Source organism: Chlamydotis macqueenii, chromosome Z (genome assembly GCF_036417535.1).
Source record: "Chlamydotis macqueenii isolate bChlMac1 chromosome Z, bChlMac1.mat, whole genome shotgun sequence".
Lineage (NCBI taxonomy): Eukaryota > Metazoa > Chordata > Aves > Otidiformes > Otididae > Chlamydotis > Chlamydotis macqueenii.
In genome coordinates, this window is record NC_141593.1 from 30,428,843 (window position 1) to 30,450,622 (window position 21,780).

Genomic DNA, 21,780 nt, shown 5'->3' on the forward strand with positions numbered 1-21,780 from the left:
TACTCTGGCAGTACTTGTGATGGAAAGTCAACGATTATTGGTAGATCCAATCACACTGCCCATCACACTGCCCATGACAAGGCTTTTAATCTATTTCAAATTTAAGTGTCAGTGTTTGTATAAGCACTTCTCAGGAAGATTAAACCCAAGCAGGAATATCAGTGAACCTTGTGATAAAATTCTGTAAGTAGAAAACCTCTAACAGATACCCTCAAAACCCAGGTAATTATACTGGAAGTTTCTTAACAGACAGCTAGAAGACAATAGTTAATGGTTTGTCTATCTGTGGCTGCCCTTCCACAGGCACACAAATAATGCAACTTTATTTCAGAAGACAGGTGTTTTATAGATATAACTAGCCTCTTTGCCAGTTTTTAAAAGCTGAAAAACATATAAAAGCAGATATTCTGCCTGTAAGATAGATGACACATTTGTCTTCGTAGATAGAAAATAATAAATTATTTTATTTCCTCTTATATAAGAAATCCATATAAGGAACAAATAGTTCAAATAGTAACATGCACATTTGATTGTGATTTCCAGATGGAACTTAGCTGATGTAATAACTAAAATAATTCTGATGAAAAGATTGCAAGCTGTCAGAATTTCAGGATAACTGAATACCTTAAAACAGCAATAACAACTGTAAAAAAGTTTACATTTGGGACTTCTGCTGGAGAACAATATGCAAATTTGTTTAGCATGTTCTATAGAATAGGTAATATACAGAATAGATGCTTTGAATTAGTACCTCAAGAAGAGTAAAACATTTTAAACTGTGTTTAATACTGCATAGAGCTCTGTTTCTATTTCAACATTGCCATGGCAAATTCTGGCAAGTCATATGATCCTCCTGCTAGACTCAAAAAGTCCGAGATAAAGAATCTACTCTTGTTACTTTAGTTTGAGACAATATAAAATTGACTTTCTTCGTGGTTAATTCTTATTTACAGTCATTTTTAAGTGTTGCAGATAAACTATCGTGTTGTATGGTTCTTCACCAAAGGAGCCTATTCACCAAAGGAATTTTTAATTCTTTAGCCCAGAACACCAAGCATTCCAGCCCACTTTATGTCTACAGGATTCCTCAAGGTCAACAAAGGAAATATTGACAGCCAGGCTCTACAGTTAAAGCACACATCTTCCTAAAGTGTGATTAATTTTGCAAGACAATAAACATAATGATCACAATAAACAGACAGAAAGCTCCACTGTGAATATCTTTATATTTCTTAGATGTGGTCAAATTAAACCAAATTTGTTTGGTGATCTTACGCCTCTAAGGACTTGGTAAAAAGCTTAATGAACTGCATAAAATCCTGGTTTTACCTCTGACAAAACTCCGACTAACAGGGAAAAAGATGCTATAATATTTAATAATGTCAATTATTTATTTAACAGAAAATCAGATATGTGGTTTTTTTATCCATTATATAACAGAAGGTCTTCAATGCATCTTAAGAAAGTCCTGCATAAGAATCTTCCATTCAGTGCTCACTTGTGCTATACCAGTTTTTCTCTAGCTGTCTGAAAATCCCTTGTCCTAGTTTAAAGAGAAAGCTGCTCTCCCAAAATCCAGAACTACAATGCAACCTGTATGATAGCTGGAATGGGTGACAGGTCTACCGTATGTCTTTAGCAGAAACTTTTTTCTCCACTAGTTAACAACCTTTTTCCAAATGTCCACGTAGTGTCATCTGATGCATGTCAAAACTGCAGAACTCTCAAAGGATGGGGAAGAAGAACATCTAACTTCAACATCTTGGAAAATATACATATCTAACAGTTAATTTACTAAGATGCAGGTAATGTTAAGAGTGGATAATTTAAAGCAAATCAGTTGCATCAGCAGCCGAACTGAGAAAACAAGAGTAAGGCTCAAGCACTTAACTTAAGTTTGTTATCCATTCCTACATTACCTTCTTATGTTATGTTATAAAACAATATGTCCAACCATAGAAAGTGCATCCTGTAACTAGCTAGCAACACTAACTAGTTCTGCCATTGACTAGCCCTGCTGATATTGGCCTTTTCATAGTAGAAGGATTTAAGTGCAGCAGTTGCCCGGAAAACAATATGCTATTGGGCGTCTATTGTGCTTCAAATATGCTTCTGTTGATATGGTTCTGAAAGTGTATGCTGACAACAATTTGTGTACAAAAACCAAGTTAAAAAAAAAAAAAGGATGGGAAGAGGCATCCCAGTTTGCATTCATAGCTTGACTGTACGAATTTTTTAAAAAAGAGAGAGAAAATAATAATTTTTCCCAGAGTTCACTATCCTAATGTGCATTAGTAATGTTATTTTATTTTATGTTTGGGAACTGCAATTTACTTTCCTGGAGAAAAGTGGTTTTGGAATTTTTATATTTATTTTTTGAGTAACAAAAATAAATTGTCTAGCATCATTTTCTTAAGATGAATTAAACTTATTGTGCACTATTTTGGACTTGGATGAACTTAAATTCCATTCATTGCCCTCCACTCCTACATTCCACTCTAAGGATATTTCACATCTCTTACAGCAGCTGCCACACCACAAAAGTGTGCCAGTCTCTAAAAGCTAAAAAGAAAGAGCACTAGGAATCTCTCCTGTAGGTCTTAAATGATTTAATAAGTGGCCTTTTAATCAGAAAATTCCTTCTAATAATTCTAATATCAAGACATACTACAGTCTAAATGAAAAATAAGTAGTTAGCAATTATTCATTAAAACTATTCATTAAAATTATTCATTAAAAATTACTGAAATTATGTACAATAAACAAAAATCTCTTGCACTACTCATTTTGTCAAAGTTAGTAAAATATTTCTAAAAATTAAAAAGAAGCGATATGCTGCTCATATTACCTTGTACCTTTGAGCTAGCAGAGAGTAAGTTGCCAGGATACAATACGCACCCTAACATATCACCACTGATTTTGCAGAATAACAAAATCCCTACTGATCTGGAGGGCAACAACGAAAACATTGGAGAAGTTTCCTGTTACTCAGAGTTTTAACTAAATGAAATATTTTAATACTTTGCTCTTAAATACAGTAAGAAATGTCATAATACATCACAAACCCCAAATTATATAAGCCTTCCTATGGCCACTTATGATATGTCTCTAGTAAAATTAAGCATATGATAGAAAAAGAGGTTTAAGCAGCTTGTCTCAATTCCTACTATGAGTAAAAATGAAGTCAATAATTCAAATTCATTCATTAAATACATATTTAATAAATTAGATTGGAGAAAGAAGGGGAAATTCCTTCTCTGGAACATTTTTCAGTATTCAAGATAAAAAGCACCTGACAAAAATTAGTATTTTGCTTCTGAAAATAAAAGTTTCTGTACTTTTAGATTCCAGTATTTATATATTTTGTCTAACTTCCAATATATTTTTTTTCCTGTTGTTCTTTTTGCTTACCTCTAGGTTCATACTCTATATTTACAGTGAATTCAGTTTTATTCACCCCACTCCTTCTGTAAGATAGGGTATACACTGCAGACTTTGGCCATAATAGTTCTATTTGCCTGTGTTACGATGATACAGTATCTCCAACTGATGCAAATGTGACAGGAAAAGAATAAACAAGAGTCTTTTCTAGAGCTATTCATATCAGTATGACTTTCTGTGGTTGGAACAAGCATTTTTGAGGGGCTAGAATAAATTACGCTCCTAAAGATTTTTAGGTATATATACAATAACAAATCATTCCTCAACTTATTCCTTTTGTCAGAACTCATCTTTCTGAGGAGCAATAAACCTCATAATCTCAAAATCTCATCGATTAACATCCCAGCTGATGCCAGAATTGCTCTTTCCCTCATCCCTTCTATAACTCATAGTCAGTTTGTTACCTTTAGTTTACCAATACTTGGGCATTTGACAGACTGTTTTTAATTTTCTCAATCTTACTGCACTGCTTTGATAGGGTGTTGTATTATATTATACTGTGCTATGTAAGTAAGATACAACAATAGTATTCAATTTTCTATATATTGTACTATTACTCTCAGGTAATTTTAAACATAAATAGAAAGGAAAAAAACCCATGTTAAGTGCAACAGGAAACTCATAGAAGAGATCTGATATCTTTTGGTAGAAAATAAAAAGCTTCTTAAAAATACAGAATTCACTTTCAGCACTTCATTTTTCACTACTTCATTCTCCCTTCACCAGTAACCTCTACTGAAAAACTACTCTTTTAATTTTCTCCTTTATTCAGAATGTTAATTCACCAGGCACAACAAATACCAAAGCCATCTACCTTAAGCACATACAAAACTGGTATATGTGAATTTGGTGATCTCTATCCAAGTGTGACTGCCTATCTACTTAGTCACTTAATCATTTGAGAACTTATTTTAAAATTTTAATTTTAAAACATATGGACATGAAGTCCCTCTCAAATTATGGTATAACAGTGGCTCAGAATAGGCACTATTCCAAGAAAGGATTGGAAAAAAATCAGAAAGTTCTTCCACAATATTCAAAGAAAGGAAAATCAAATTTTCTTAGTATGATATTGAATATTCATGCTTTCTTAAGAGAATTTGAGTGAAAATTGCTTATAGTGCTTACTGGATCGCACTTATGGATCAGAACTGATGAATTTTGCAAGGCAATTTGTAGGCAGCTTTTGGGGATCCAAAGAATGCTAATGGAGTAAGATGGGAGAGGGCCACTTGGGAATCAACGTGTTGGTAAGTCTAGGGGTAAAAAAATAAGATGTCACTGAATGTGAGGGATGTTGGTTTTCTCTTGGGAGCTGGGCCTTCACACGTGGTCATGATGCATACAAGTAACACCACAATCTTGGTTCTTCCCGTTCTCTTGAGAACCAGTAAGTCATTGACCACTGACCTAACCATTTATCTTGTCTCAGGGTAAAAGCTAAGTTGCAACCTTTCCAACGTTCACTTTGAAGAACAAACCCCAAATGGCTAGGCTAGAGATGACGTGTGGAATCTAGCAGGGGCGGCAACTGAAAGAATGCATTACCAGGATGACTTTCTCTTGTTAGCTGCTTGCCTAGTAAAAGGCATGTGATTATATTCCTAGCAATACTGTCAATAGAAAGGTTTCTCAAGCAGGTGGTGAAGATGAAGATAAAGAATTGCAGGTTATTATTCAATCCCTGTTTAAAAGGTGCCAAGCAGACATGTTACCCTCAATGGTCTTTGCAATCACGATGAACTGAGGAAGAAGTCACAGAGCCTCTTGGTAAAATTGATCTTGTTTTTCTTGTTATCCTATCAGAAATAAAAACTTGAGGGGAAAAAAGTGGCACTATCCCCTTGCTTTAATAAACATTGGCTTTGGAAATGAATGAAAGGAACTTCTCACCACTGGACAGATGGATGAAAGAGTGGACAGAAAAGCTGAGACTCAGTCATGCTCTCACAGGAGGAAGATGGTGCTTGCTGCATTTTAATAGTCTGTCCACAAAGAGTGATTACATGGTCTATGACAAGAGAACTAGTCAGTTCTAAAGTAGTAGCTAAGTATTGTCTAGGAGAAAGAAAGCAAAGCATATAAAGTAAGAACAGTTTGAAAGAACTACTTGCCTGTGAAATAATCATGTACCTTACCATTTTCAGTAATCTCATATTTTTTTCAATGTTTTAAATGTTTAGAAATGTTGAAGTTATCAACATTTTAAATTGTTATTTGTTTTTCACCTAACTAAAATGTCCTTACACTACAGAAGTGCCTCATGGTGAGAAGTCTTGAACTACAACTGCAATTGTCATAGTGTAACCAGCAGATCCATTTGAACAAAGTAAGCCTCGGGGGCTGGACTACATGACCTTTAAAGGTCCCTTCCAACCCTAAGAATTCTGTGATTCTATGAAAAGTCATCTAGCCAAAATTGAGACTAGTTAAACTTCTATCAATTTTTGGTAAAAGCAAACAACTACATGAACTGCCCCTTTCGCAAAGAACCCTCAGCTCCTTGTTCCATATATCAAATTTTCCCTACAAATAAATATGGTAAAAAAAGTGCAATCAGTTAGCAACTTTCTGGAACACAAAGTTAAGAAGTGATCACTCAAAACAGTACCAAAAACTTTATACCATTTTAGTTGGCTCTGAGTTTCACCACTACTGCCATCTAATGTTCAAAAGCTAGATTTAAAGACTGTATCCAAAAGTTCAGTATGTGTGTACACCAGGTTCAACAGGGTTCCTAATAGATTCAGTATTCCCCTTTATTTAATGAAACGTGATCATTTCAATGTTTATTTCAAGCAGATAGTAAGTTATAAAAGTAACCAACATGACTGAGATATTAAGAAAACAAATCCTAATAACAGAGCTAATAAGGAAAAAAAAAATCCTAATAACATTTACTGAAGAAGTAAAACTAATTTCACCATAACTCAAATGACTAATCTATAACTTTTAAATATTGTTTTGCGGCTATTTCAAAATATGAAAACTTCCATTTGACTGTCATTCTTTTGAAACTTTCTAATTGCTGATAACCAGGGGAAAAAAATAAAAATAAGTCCTACAAGATCAGAATCCCCAATTTTAATCATTAAAACAGTCAAATTATTTTTAAACTTAGCTCATGATTTCAAAGATACACATTTACATTTTCTGAGCACCTGGAAATGACTATGCTACTGGGAGAGTGGCTTTTTTCCTCTGTCTCTTATAAGCAGAAGTAAATTAAACAGTTATTACAGATCTACAGAAAATAGAATTTATTTATGGCCTCTTGTCCAAATTTTTCTTCTTGCCTCCAATTCACCTAAAAAAAAAAATTGACCAATCATCATGACTTATCTGCAAAGTAGAATCAGACATATGTTTCAGGCATCAGAGCCTAAAACAATCTATATTAGCAGTTGAAGATGAAAGCTAAACTGCCTCTATATTTTCTTCTGTTCTTCCCTCTAATATGAAGACTGCAGTAAATCTGTCCATGAGGTTCTCAGCTCTATCTTTGTATTTTTCATCTAAAAATCCAATCTTAAAACAACTTATACCAACTGATGTCCTGTTGAACTCTTCTCCTTTTCTCATACAATAAAATCAACTTCTGTAAATGAAGCAATGACACTAGTAAAAAATATCTGAAACATCACCGTGTTTATTTGACTCACTCATTATAAAGAAACTCTCTATGATACCACATGTATTGCTTCCTATCTTTTATGAATGACAGAAGTTTCAAATGTACATAAAATCTATTTTAAATATTAACATATTGTATAAAATTTTCTCTCGTGATTTATCAGCCAGCATAAAGGCTAAAATCACATTGATTGCTGCACTCCAAAGGGCTGAGTTTCTGGAGGATCTTGTTGCAACCAAAAATTACATTAAGAATACATGAAAATTAGGTCATCATTTAAGACAATCTACTTACACTGTCACTTAAGTTTAGGCAAATCATTAAAAGACAAGAATATGCTCTCCGCTCTCCCACGTATCTCATACTAAGACCTATCCTCCTCTGTTTCAAGACTTAAGGAAAAACTCCACACTTCTGAAGTATCCAAGTATCCTTAGAAACATAAAGTACATGTCAGAGGAACTACCAATAACCCTAAATTTAGGTTTCCAGATTTAAAAAACATGAGTGGTACAGCCTGAGACTTTCTTCTGCTTGTTTTCTATGATTTTGACATTTTGCAACTAATGACCAGACTCATGATTTGACTGATCTGAAGTCCAGCTAAGATGACCGTTCTCTCACGGACTTTAACATACTCTCAATTCCATCCTCTGTCTGCTATATGAAACATGCCACAACAACAAATGATTGCTTTTGGGCTTACTAATGGCTTTTCTACTCTTGGCTTCATCTTCTTGCCATAAATCAAGTTCCAAGTGACAGCAGCTTTTTGCAAAAAAAAAAATCCCTGGGAACTTTTCTGCCTCTTAATTCTTTTCTTGAAAATCATTTTGCTGCAGATATAATGAAGAGGGTTCCCCAGATAGTCTTCTTCCTTATCTATATAGCCAAAACCCAAATAAATCTCTGTATGAACATTAAGATAGAGGTTGTCTATACAGATTTGTTTATCTTAGGAGCTGAGCTGATAATGCCATTTAAGACAAGATGATATATTTTATTAAAATAAATTACAGGCCTAGTGAAAATGTGGCAGTGCAACAGCTGAAACAATTGAATATGTGGGAGCTAAGATGAGCTTTTGAGCTTGATACTAAGCTAGAAGCACCGAATTTCAAATTATTAAATAGAAAATGTACTTTATAACTGCCATTCATGGCAGTAATCATTAAAAAATTGATTTCTTTACTAGGATATTTACAGTAATGAAGAACAGTTCTCAGCCAAGTTAGATGGGATACGAAAATATGACTCTACTGTTCCAGAATAATTTTCTATTTGAAAGGCAGGGAATACAAACAACCTCAGAAAAAAGCCAAGACTATTTCTTGTTCAGATAAAAAACTTAAATTGATTGAAAATTGTGAAGCTAACCCATTTAGCTTCTCCTTTAAGTGATCTATTTTAAGAAGAGAAGAGAAGAGAAGAGAAGAGAAGAGAAGAGAAGAGAAGAGAAGAGAAGAGAAGAGAAGAGAAGAGAAGAGAAGAGAAGAGAAGAGAAGAGAAGAGAAGAGAAGAGAAGAGAAGAGAAGAGAAGAGAAGAGAAGAGAAGAGAAGAGAAGAGAAGAGAAGAGAAGAGAAGAGAAGAGAAGAGAAGAGAAGGGAAATTTCAGTTGGAAGGGACCTACAACAATCCAACTGTCCTGTCTGACCAGTTCAGGGCTCACTGAAAGTTAAAGTATGTTATTAAGGGCATTGTTCAAATTGTTCTAAACCTTCCCTGATCCAGCTTTGAACCATTCCTATGCATCCTATCACAGGATAACATGGGAGAAGAGATCTGCACCTCTCTCTCCACTTCCCCTCCTCAGGAAGCTGTAGAGAGCTATGAGGTTGCCCCTCAGCCTCCTTTTCTCCAAACTAGACTAAGCCCAAAGTCCTCAGCTGCTCCTCATAGGACATGCCTTCCAGTTCTTTCACCAGTTTTGGTGTCTTCCTCTGGATGTATTCAAGGACCTTCATATCCTTCTTAATCTGTGAGGCCCAGAACTGCACACGGCACTCAAGGTGAGGCTACACCAATGCTGAATATAGTGAGATAACCACCTTTTTTGACTGCCTGTTATGCTATGTTTGATGCACTCTGGATGCGTTTTGTCCTCATGGCTGCCAAGACACACTGCTGACTCTTATTGAGCCTCTTGTCAGCCAGCACCCCCAGATCTCTTTCTGCAGGGCTGCTCTCCAGCCATGTCTCTTCCAGTTTAGACTTGTGCCTCACATTACTCTGTCCCTGGTGTAGTATCTGGCATTTGGACTTGTTAAATTTCATGCCATTAATTATTGCTCAATACTCCAATCTATCTAGATCCCTCTGCAAGGCATCTTGTCCCCCAAACCTCCCAGTTTGGTATCTACTGGTTCTAGAACTGAGCTCTGAGGGACACTGCTGGTGACTGGTCACCAGTCAGATGTAGCCCCATTCACTACAACCCTTTAAGCTCCAACATTCAGCCAGTTCTTCATGAAGCACACCATGAACTTGCTCGTTCCACAGCTGGACAACTTGTCCAGAAGGATGCTGTGAGGGACAGTATCAAAAGCTTTACTAAAATCCAGAAAAACTACATCCATTGCCTTCACTTCATCCACTAGGTGGGTGACCTCATCATACAAGGCTGTCAAATTAGCTGAACAGGACCTTCCCTTTATAAACCCATGTTGTCTATGTCTGATGATTGCATTGTTCTTTAAATGTCTTTCGGCAGTGCTCATTACGATCTTTATAATTTTTCCAGGAACTGAGGTTAGACTAACAGATCTTTCTGGGCCTTCCCTCACACCCTTCCTGTAAATTGGAGTAACATTGGCTAGCTTCCAGTCAGTAAGGACCTTCCTAGACTCCCAAGACCTTTGGTAGATGATCAAGAGGGATCCTGCTGTAACAATAACAATAATTGAGATAATAACAATAATTCAGATATGCTCTGTTAAGACAATATCTTCCGAAATCTGTCAATGATACGAAAGACCACAGTGTCACAAGCCAAGATTCAGGTGCATTGACGGTGCTAATGAAACACCTGGCTCTAATTAGTGCTTTTTGACTATATTTGACTGAAAAGCTTATTGAAACGCTTCCACTTGAAAAATTACCTCATTATTCTGTTTTGCTGCTGTCATATTAAACATGTACTGTATGTCACAAGATGCATTCAATAGAAAAAATGTGCTCAAATGCTACTATTACTATCTAACATTTTATACCACAGTAAATTCTTTGTAGTAGTTTTACAGTAAATAATTTTAATGGAAACATTTAAATCATGGTGGACTGAAGTCACAATTTTGCACGTGATTTATCCATTTGTAAGTGAAGATAAAGAAATTCAATTTGCTAGTGAACTAGTGAGTGCTAACTCTATTAATATATCTTTGTTATAAAGAAAAATGGAACAGTAGTCAGTCAGCTGCAGAACTTCACATCAGTTTACAGCAAGCATTGAAATACCTGAAGCGATACATATCATAACAGGATTTTATATCCTGCCTAAGCCTTAGAGTATTCATAAAACTTTCTACCTCCCCACAGAGCCACTTAAATCACGGTTCTTTCAACCTCCTACCACATTAATGCAATGAAACCTCCTTTGCTGTGTTGCATTAATTAAAAGTCATTGCTTCAGAATTGTTTTATTACTAGTCTTAGTAAACAAGATTTTTTTTTTTATTTGACAAGATCAATTTAATTGCAGATTCCTTTTAACGTTTATATGTTCACCAAAAATATTGAAATACTTTTGTCTGTGTTCTTTTTAATTTTTGCTTCCTATGACAAATCTTTGAAAAATAACAACCACAGTAATAAATACTATTTTATGACCTATTGCCAGGCTAAGCAAGCTGAACTATTACATAAGCTGTCTTTAATTTCTAAATTACTTTTTTTTTCAAATATATGTGGAAAAGCATTCTTACTAGTCTTTTTATGTATTTAAAGATTAGCACTTATTACATTAAAATTGATTTAATTTTACTGTCACTTCAGTACACTAGTGTCAAACGCGCAAACATTTCAGCAAACATTCCTGTCATCCTAATGGTGCACTTGATAAGACATGAGCATGCACAGAAACTACTAGTGTGGAAAGCTGAAGACAGACCTACTACACGAATGTCTTCTTTTTTTTTGTAATTGTTTTGGTTTTATTATGCTGTATTAGGCATCTCATATGAATATATGCTATGATAACAATTAAACTGAAACTATCAAGCTGCTAATACCACTAGATTCCTCACAGATTGCTGGCATTGTCAGGTGTTGAGCAACTAATCATTGTGTCATGTCCTCAAACAGATAATCTCTAGAATTACATTACTTTTTTTTAACCAATATGAAATATTGACATGAAAAAATTCCCTAGAACTTTGCTGTCAATTTTGCTTTCATGTTGTGCAGTAATGACAATTACACTACTAATTAATATCATAAGAGTTTGTTAATTGAGTGGACATACAGATAGATAAACTGCATGCAGAACTGAAACCACAGATTACAACAACAGGAAATATGGCATTTGATTAATTGCATTGACTTCCATTAAAGTACTGGCTTCAACTGAGACAGTGGTTTTAGGCCATTGAACAATTAAAGCTTGCATAATCTTAAACCTGATACTGAATCAGTAAGACTCTACACAAGGCCAAGGGCCTTAAATGCATGCATAACAACTTATCCCAGGAAAATAGATTGCATTCTAAAAATTGTTGGTGTAAGAAAAACTATTTTGTACTTAATTTTTGTATCAATTAAAATAGACAAATGGCTCACCATTTTACAAATAGACAAAAATATATCACAACACAAATTTGAATGATAGCTTTACTTAAACTGAATTACGTTACATGCAAGTAGCAACTAGAAAAAGTTAAATTTTTTACATAGGTACATAAACACATAGTGCTGCACAATATCAAAATTACATCACAGAAGTCTAAAAAAACCTCTGCTTATTCAGAACAGCTACTACTTGTACACATAAGTAATGCCTTTCCTTTCCTTGTAAAGAACATTTGTAATATCATATCTATGTGTGCTGCTTATATCTAAGTCCATCTTTGAGGAACCAGATCAAAATGGTAAACTACTGTATATAGCAGGTCATGACTCTTCAGAGTTAGAAAATTTCATTTTAATTCTGTGCTTACATCACATAACACTGGTTCTTCAAGGACAGACTGGCCGAAGAAATATTTCTCCTCCCCCTACTAATTCCTTTCTTATTGTTCTCATTGACATTTGTTTCTGACAGACTTCTGAGTATGATGGTCTGGGAAAAGGGACTGAATCATCACAGGTATCAATGAGTGGGAAAAAGATATGAAACAAACATGTTTTAAAATTGATCTGCTCAGGATGGTTTAGTTTATATTTTCCAAGTGGTCAGCATATACTCAATCCTGTTATCAAAAATGCCTACAACACTATATGCAGTTATTAGATACTAGAATGGGAATACCTGAATGGGGGTCATGCTAAAATTACTCATTGAAATGTTGTCTGAAACTATTTAACAGGTGTACATTCTTAGTCAGAACTGTTCAGGGAAGAATTCTTTCAAGCTAAATAGAACTGTTCTGCTTTTGTCTGGTATTATTTCAATTCCTCTTCTTAGATCACAACAACTGGCAGACATTATCTATGAACTAGTACTTACAAGTTTCTTTTCTTTCATACATATATAATCAGAACAAAGCGTAGCCAGCTTACTGATTTCAGGCCAATGTTTGTCTCTTAGGTCCCTCCATACTGCCTATAAACATGAGGCATAAATAATTTTCTACTACTGCTAATATTTCAAAACTTAAAGTTGATCCCATGCATATGTACAAATATGTGAAACTGAATTGGATATTTTTATAGCATTGTATGTAAAATAGAAACTTCTCTGGATGAAATTCAGTGACATACAAAATTCAGTGAAGAATAAAGGGAAAAAAATAAACCTTTACAAGGATATAATGGCAGCTTGTATTACACTAGCTAGCAGCAGGCAAACTTTCTCCACTTATGTTCACTGAGCAAGTACAACTGAACAATTAATCTTGTTAAAAGAATATGTAGGACCTCAAAGAGTTGAAAGAAACTTCACAAGCAAAAAAAAAAATTGTTTGTAAGGAATAAAGTTAGAGGAGATTTCTTAAAAACATCTGACAACTATGGATAAGTTCTTAACACATCATAAAATATCTTAGAAGTTGAGCAAACTACTCTTGATTTTCCAGAGTAACTAATACCTGAAAATCTTGACTATAAGAATTTACATTGACAATCAAGACATTTGTGATTGCTCTCTCCTAATGTATAGCTTTAAAATTATAATGACTGTAGCAGTTTTTTATAATAAAATGATGTGCAAGAAAAGTGAAAATGTGTACACTTAAAACAAAGGAAAAAAATAGTGTAGCCAAAGTATTCACTGATTGAGAAGAAAAATATTTTTGATAAATTTTGCATCCAGTGATATGTGTGAAAATATTAAAAAGTATTAACTATAAAAAAACACAAGGCGAGGCATTTGCCAGAAACTTCTTACAATACTTACAGCAGTTATTTGATCATTTTCATATATCTTAAATGACTACAAGCATAGCTTTTTAAAGAACTACAGAAAAATCAATGATAGATAATGCTGAAATCACTAAGATCAAGTTCAACTTAATATCCTTCATCCTATATTTACAATAATAGAATCTTATATATTTACTGACTGTTACAGAATTTATAAGATGCAGTATTTTCTAAATCATCGACATTAGTTACCACGTATATGCCTACACTATAAAGGCAATTAAAATGCACAGTAACTTAGAACTCAGCTATGGCAAATGGGCCATGTATTTCAAAATATTATTCTTTTGTATCCTATTCTGGCTAGTCGTTAAATTCACCACCTCATCTTTATAAAGATCAGTAATTCATCAAGTATTTCAAATTATACTGCATGGAAGGCACCTGTTTTATTTGCCTAACATACATTCACATACCCAAAGAAAATACTTCAAAACAATTTCTAATGTTACAGCTAAATATTTCTAATGCTGTACTACTTTGTAAGTCATTTCAAGAAATCTGCATGCCATTCTATAACTGTCTGTAAAGTTGTTTCTTTTTTTTAAGCTTAAGTTGTATTGGCTACATCTCCTTTTGTTTCACTGTTTCACAAAATTCTTTTGTGTGACTGTCAAACAGTTGTGTTTTCTTCCTTAATGTTCCTTGCACAGCTCCCCGGGAGAGACTTTACAACATAAACTGTGAAGTACCATTTTCACAGCAGGAACAACAGTGTTCCTCTTCAAAAGGAGGCATAATAAAAATAGGACTGTAATGAACATGCTAATTCTGGTCACAAGGTACTACATATAGTATGATCACCAAAAGTTCAGGAAGTTTGGGAGAAAGATACTCCTTTTGCTCTTCAAAAGTCTTCTCATGCAATGTGTGTTTGAGATAAATGTCTTTCCAGTGTATGAAGTTCTCGCACAGGTGTTTTCTTGCTTTCCTTGTTTCTATCCATTCCACTTTCAAAAGTCTGTCCTACTGGCAGCCCTCTGGCAATAACCACTGTGACTATACAGCAAACAGTTAAGTGAGATAAACACTGGTATACATCGTTTATACAGCTCCAGCTGGAACACAGCAAATTTCTCCCACCATGTAGCTAATACCCAGAATATGTAGTCCTTCCTTCCATTTGTCTAGAAATGAGAGACATCCTACAGCACATTTTCCAACATTATAGCCGTGCCACTCCATTTGTCTAATTTCCATGCCCTCAAAGATAGCTGTCCCAGATGACAGATTACTTCAAAACAGTTCCTTCTCATTTCAGTACTACTGGGTACAGTGAAAATACAGAAATGAGGTTCTATTATCATTGAATCTATTGCTAGCAGCAGAAACAAAAAATGTAGCACCTTGGATTCATCACCTCTGATTTTTAGAGGCTGTTTTGTTTTGTTTTGTTTTATAAACAGTGTGGAAATATGCTGCACTTCTAAGACTCTAATAAAAATCTCCTCTCTCAGTTATCTCAGTCTCAATGTCTGTGTTTATCAATGGACAGAGAAACACTGTTCAGTAAATATTTCACTTTTTATTTTATGCAGCAATGGCTGCTTGACATTAAATCAATCTGTTTCTAAAAAGCATAAAAAGGAATAAAGGTCCTAGGCACTTCCCATAGAAATTTTACTTTAATTCTTCCACCCTTATACAGTGCCTATGTTACAAAGATGCTATATGTCTCTACTTTTATAATGCACAGTACAATCAACAATAATAGAGAAAATTGCGGGCTGAGAAAACACATTGCCTTCTGCTTAAGAGCCCTGGGTAGTACCTCTCTACTTTGCAGACAGCAAACAGCAGTGAGAGTAGAATGTACTTAGGTATTGCTCTACTGGACCTTCTCCATCCTTGCTTAAAACCTGCACTCCTCTGCACTGCAATCATATACCTTCTCAGAAAGTAGTTGAAGCTAAGTTTCTTGGGGTGTTTATAGCTTTGGCAGAACTTTATCAAAGAATAACAATCAAAAAGTAATTAAAAAGGTGAAAAGCAGGATTCTTTAAAATTAACGGCATGGAATTGTTACCGAAAGGAGGTACCTCCTTTCCTCCTTCCTGAACAATTTATATACTTGCATATGATGCCAGAATCTTTGTTCTGTTATCCACCATCTTAAGACCAAAAACCAGAGTTAGGTGGCAGTAATAAGAAACGAATGAACAATAAAAGGAAAGCTATTCCATCTCTGACGTCTGTAGAGTATGGAAAGATCCTACACTTTATTGTTTTTCACTACCCGTTGAATACTGATGATTTTGAGTTAAAGAATCAAAGCACTGTTCCACTCATACAGTTCTCAGCACAAATTTTCAACACAAAGAGCTCCACATTAAACAGCATCTACTCCTCTTGTCCGGAAGACTTCCAGACTTCTCCTTACAAGCTTTGTTTCCCTTCAAATTCAGTATTTTCCTGTGGGTGAATCTGCCCTGGAAAGCAGCTGCCTCCTTTATACACAGAAAATTGAAAGCAGTTTCCGTTTATCTCAGACATTCACTCTTGGTTCAAACTGTCACAATATTCAGCCTAGCAAGTAAAACTGTAGCCTGGAACGTTTCCTGATTTACACTAGTAACCGAAAAAAAGGCCCAATACTTTGTCTCTGCTAAGGCCTTGAAATGTTATCATCTATAGCTGCCTTTTCTGCCCTTTTTCCTTCTCACATTGTGAAGTTTCAACATCCAGAAGCTAAAGACTTCATTTATATTCATAGTTCTTACAGACCCAAGTCACCGTATTTAGAGCACTGCAAAATTGTAACCCTGCCAAAATTTCCTTACAATGTTCTGTTACTCTGCATGATCCTTGCTTTCCTTACCCCTTTATCTACATCTACATTCCCAGTATGTTAATGAGTTCTCATATGTTCCCAGTTTCAGATTAAATCTATAAACCTGTTTTTGAGGCCAAAGTATATTCTAGCAGTTGCAAAAGCCATATGTATTATGGCTGGGAACAACACATGATCTTTTATATTTCATATTTTTAATCTCACATATAATTTTAATTAAAATTTTTTAAGTAAACTGATTTAATTTTTAAATTTGTAACAAATAACATATTTTTTGTTCACCAGGTATTTGCATATACATATGATTATGCATAGTTTTTAAAACAGGATCTGATGCTGGTGTTATCTAAAGTAGCATTGAGCTATTTAAGCCATTTGAGTAAGAAATAGGCAGGAGAGCCACATATGCCTTACAAGAAATTGATTAAATGATCAATAAGACAAGCAAAGAAACAGGTCACATTTTACAGTCAGTCAGTTTTAACATTCAGACAACCCTTTTCAACTGCTACGGCCCTCGGTGGAGAGATCAGCCCACTCTGTGGAGGGCTGTCGCTTCTTCTCTATATTCTGCAAAATGAAACTTTGGTTGCTTTAGAACAGTCTGTTTCAAAACACCTGCATACACATTTCAAGACCAGAAAGTCTTGTAAATACATTTCAAGGAACTCTGAAGACAAAGAATACTTCTTCCACCTGAGTTTTCACATTGCTTTTTGCTTTTTTTTTTCTTCCCTCCTCCCTTTTCCCATCTCCCTTTAATTTACAAAACTTTTACTGCAGTATGAAAATAACATTTTATGTTCATTTCCAACAATGTTGAAGCTGTGCATAGGAAGTGCTCTTATCAGTTAATAAAAGGAAAACCTTATCTTAGGGAGTTTAAAACAGGTCTATGGTGCTGTTAAAACATGAATCTAACTATCAATCTTCCCATTTTCATTGGCTAAACCGTGAACCATTTTTAAAAGAAGGAACAATCATAGCATTAGAGACAGAAACACTATTAAAAAGGTTTGCTTACATCAGACTACCTCTAAGAAAAAAAAATGTATATACATAAGTGTTATTATTTGTTATATATGTACAGGGTTAGTTGTCTATGTACACATGTTAGTTGACGCTAACACTTATGCCAGGACTGTCCATATGGATTAAAAGAGCTAATAAAAGTAGAGAAATATTTTTTTTTTCTTTTTTTTTAATAAAAAAACAACTTCAGAGAAAAATAAGAGAGAAGAAATCTCTTTGTCACTCTCCTGCGTTAAGATAGGAGAAAAAAAAAATTCTTCTAAATTCTGTAAAGCTGACTAATCATTTTCTATTCCTATAAACAAGCCCCTAGCAGTTAATTCTGCAAACCAAGTAATACTATGTAATATCACAATACAGGATAGTAATCTTCAGTCATAATAGCAACCTTGCAAACTGAAGAGTGTGATATTTCATGAAGTGCCTCCAAATCCAGTTTCCATTCATCTCCAGGTAATCTGACTACTAGTATTTACTCCTCTGAGCAGTATCTAGACAGTAGACTTGGCAGTACATTCATATCCTCACCCCTGAAGGATAGTTGAAAAAAATTATTTTTTTCCTTTACTGTTTTCTGCTGAAGTTAGAATACAATTCAGGTGACGTATATTTGAAATGGAAGAAGCCTTGTCCTTTTTTATGTGTTATATCTTGGGGGCAGGGGAGAATCTTGCAGCATCTTAACCTCATCTAAAAAGCATTTATGTAGCTTTTCAAGGTCACTCTTAATCGGGCAAATTCTGTGTAAATGCTGATTACACGAAGCTAAGCTACCTAGGGCAGCACTGAAATGTAAATCAAATGCATTCATAAAGCACTGGTTTTTGATCAATAATTGATATAATAACCTGTTGTGCACAGCACTCCTTTTCACTTATTTCTTACTTCTTTTCTTCAGTCTAATCTGTTGTACCTCACATAGTCACATTACCATTTTATGGTCAAAAATCAGAAACATGATTTTCAAGTGTTTTGTGAAAAAGTTTATATTTAACAGCATCAGGAAAATAGTAGCACCCATTTGAAAAGAACGGTACTTAACCTTCTTGGAGAGAAACTTCTCTTTTACAACAACATAGCACTCTCGGCTTTATGAAGTAAATTAATTATGCTTAGAAAGAACTTACCACGTAAAACAGTGAGTCTTGTGGACACACTTATTTCACCAACACTATTGGAAGCCACACATTCATAAATAGCTTCATCTCGTGGTGTGCGCAGTGGTTGTATTCTGAGAACTGATCCAGATCCATCATCAAATTCTATTACCTATAGAAGGAAACAAAAGCTGTCACAGATGTTGTTACAAATGTCTATCCCTCAGTTAACCTGTTCATGAACAGTGACCTGTTTATAGTCATGTCATCAAAGCCAGGTTCATTTTTCAAATACCATGTACCAGAACAAATTCCAGATAGATGAGAAAATGTTCAAGTGGCAATGTCTTGTAACACACATTGCTGTTCAGTGAATATTCAATGGCCGCTCTAAGACAGTTTCAAGAAAAGACAGGACAAAAACCAGAAAACAAAAAAAAACCCTCCCCTAACAAGGGCTGTAAGAAAGCATTCTGTAACTTAATGCTTTTATCCTGAAGTTCCCTACCAATCTTTCTCCATTCTCTTAGCCAAAGTACTCTACCTTCAAATGCCAGTTACATTCATTTTAATTGCTGCAGGCATTATTCCCACTCTACTCATTGAGTGCAGTTCACTCATTCATTTAGCTCCAAAGTGAAAAAGGGTCAGCAATTTCTGAACAAGACAGGACTACTCAGTTTAGCTATGCATTTAACCCACAGAACGCAAGTAAATTTATCCAAGAATGTATTAGAAAATGTGTGACCAGATAAGAGACTAAATAATAAGGCTAAACTTGACGGTTTTGTTTTTAAATTGCAATATTTACACAAGAAATATTAATTTTCATATGAGAAAGAATTAATTGAATGGCTCTTATTTCCTTCTTGTTCTGCAGTCAGTATCACATCAGATATTGGTGAATATTGCAGCACTCCAGGCATTGGAAAAGCCTTCTGTCATAGTTCAGCCCCAATCGGGACCAGCCTATGCAGTCTCTCTCTCACTCCCCCCAACCTCCGAGAGAATAGGGGGAGATAATATAAGACAAATGGCTCAAGGTTTTAGATAAGGACAGGGAGAAAATCCTTAAAGTTACCGTTATGGGCAAAACAGACTCGACTTGGGGAAAAGTATTCATTTATTACTAAAAACAGCAGGATAATGAGACAGAGAACAAGATAACCTCCCCCCACCCCTCCCTCTTCCCAAGCTTAACATTATCTCCACTACCTTCCTCCCGCCCCGAGCGGCACAGGCTGGGAAGAGGGAATGGGGATTGCGGTCAGTTCATCACGTGTTGTTTTATGCCGCTGCTTCCTCGTCGGGGGAAGAACTCCTCACATTCCTCCCCTGTTCTATTGTGGGGTCCCACCCATACGCCACAGTCCTTCCTGAAACTGCTCTGGCCTGGGTCATCTCTTCCACGGAGTGCAGTATCTCCAGAACGGCTGTCCCAGTGGGCCCTCCATGGGCCACAGCCACCGTCAGGGATCCACCTCCCCTGGTGTGGGGTCCTTCACGGCCTCCAAGTGGATCACTGCTCGTCCATGGACCTCCATGGGCTGCAGGGGGACAACCTGCTCCACCATGGTCATCACCACAGGCTGCAGGGGAATCTTGGCCAAGAGCCGCATTACTCCTCCCCCTCCTTCTGAACTGACCTTGGCATCTGCAGCTGTTTCTCTCACAAGAAAATTTCTTCACAACACGCTGGCAGACGCCTCTCAGAATCTCTTTGCATCATCTATCTCATCTCCTCTCCACTTCTTGCAGCCAGGCCGGGCCGAGTCGGGCCCAGTCAGACGCCTGGCAAGAGGCTAGAGGGTGAGGCCTGCAAGGCCCATGAGGCCTGCGCCTCCCGCTGTGCGCCTCTGCCCCTGCTCAGCTTCTTCACATCTTCTCTTCTCTGTTTTTTTTTCTTCTGTTTTCCCCTACTTAAATACGTTATCGCAGAGGCGTTATCACGGGACATTCTGTTACCAATTGGCTCGGCCTTGGCCAGCAGTGGGTCCACCCTAGGCCCAGCCAAGTCCACTGAACAAAGGGGAGTGACTTCTAGCAGTTTCCTACAGAAGGTACCACCTTAGGCACCTCCTCACTAAACAAAACCACAACACCTTCCTAATTAAGTAATAATATTAATCTATTTTTTAAAAAATATTTGTCAATAATATATGTTGGTAGTACCATCAGGGAAATGGCACTTATCAAGAAAGGCCAGTCACCATTATTATTTTTTTTTATAAAATAAGTAACATTTGGCCATAATCTACATATACATGCACAAACCAATTTACATATATGCCTGTTTGCGTATATGTTTCTGTCTGTCTAATTTGTACACAGGTAATCTACTAGATCTCTATACTTGTTCAGCATAAGACAGAAAAAAGACAGAAAAAAGTACAGGTTTGGGAACTATGGTTGTATGCCCATTATATTTCCATTTTCATTGCAGAAATTGCTCAGTTTCTTCTTAGCAGTGCAAAAGTGGAAATAGACTTGTTTCTTCTTTTTATTTTTTTTTTCCAGAGAAGAAATTGGTTTGACAGCCCATAGGCTGATTTACTTTTCCTTGTTCTTAAAGAAAAGCCATTGTCCTAAACAAACCAAGACAGCACAAAATCTCCATCTGATCTTAGCACAAATAAAAGAATAATTAGAATTCTTGATAAACTGACATTTATGAGGGAAAGGAAAATTTAACAATCTTAAAGCAGATAGACTAGCAATTTGTAGATAAAAAAATGAAAACACACAACCCAAATAATTACAATTGTTACACTTAAAAAGAATGATTGTTATTGTTTAAATCTAAATGCTGCATAATCCTAGCTGGATGGCCAATAAAAACAATTTCAGCAGATTGGATTGGGCAAATATTGCAGATATTAAGTTTCAAGTCTGGTGTCTCCAAAATACATATCATAAAATGGATTTACTTTTCCTGTGATGAGTTAGTTCTCCCCTTTCCTGCATATCACAGATAGTTAATTCCTCACACTCCCTCGTGTACTGAATGAGATTCTTTTTTAAAAAAAAAAAACACTTTTTTTTTTTAATAAAACCAGCCTCATGCCACAGGGTAGAATGATGCAATTTTTAAAACTTGTTTTTTTCCCCTTCTCTGTTTCTTTTTAACTTCCTCTGAGAAAAACTTCTTAGTAATTTAAAGTAGATTTTTCTAATTGACATTATTTTAATCGATTTGAAGCAAGAGTAGAAA

General features: G+C 35.6%; 1 protein-coding gene across 1 annotated transcript in view; it reads right to left on the minus strand.

The window, feature by feature from the left end:
* The window catches only part of PTPRD (protein tyrosine phosphatase receptor type D), a 371,958-nt gene that overhangs the window by 204,713 nt on the left and 145,465 nt on the right, over positions 1–21,780 (minus strand). Inside the window, exon 4 of the mRNA XM_086770018.1 lies at positions 18,600–18,741. Coding sequence (XP_086626144.1) covers positions 18,600–18,741 — 142 coding nt within the window. The remainder of the gene's footprint in view (positions 1–18,599; positions 18,742–21,780) is intronic.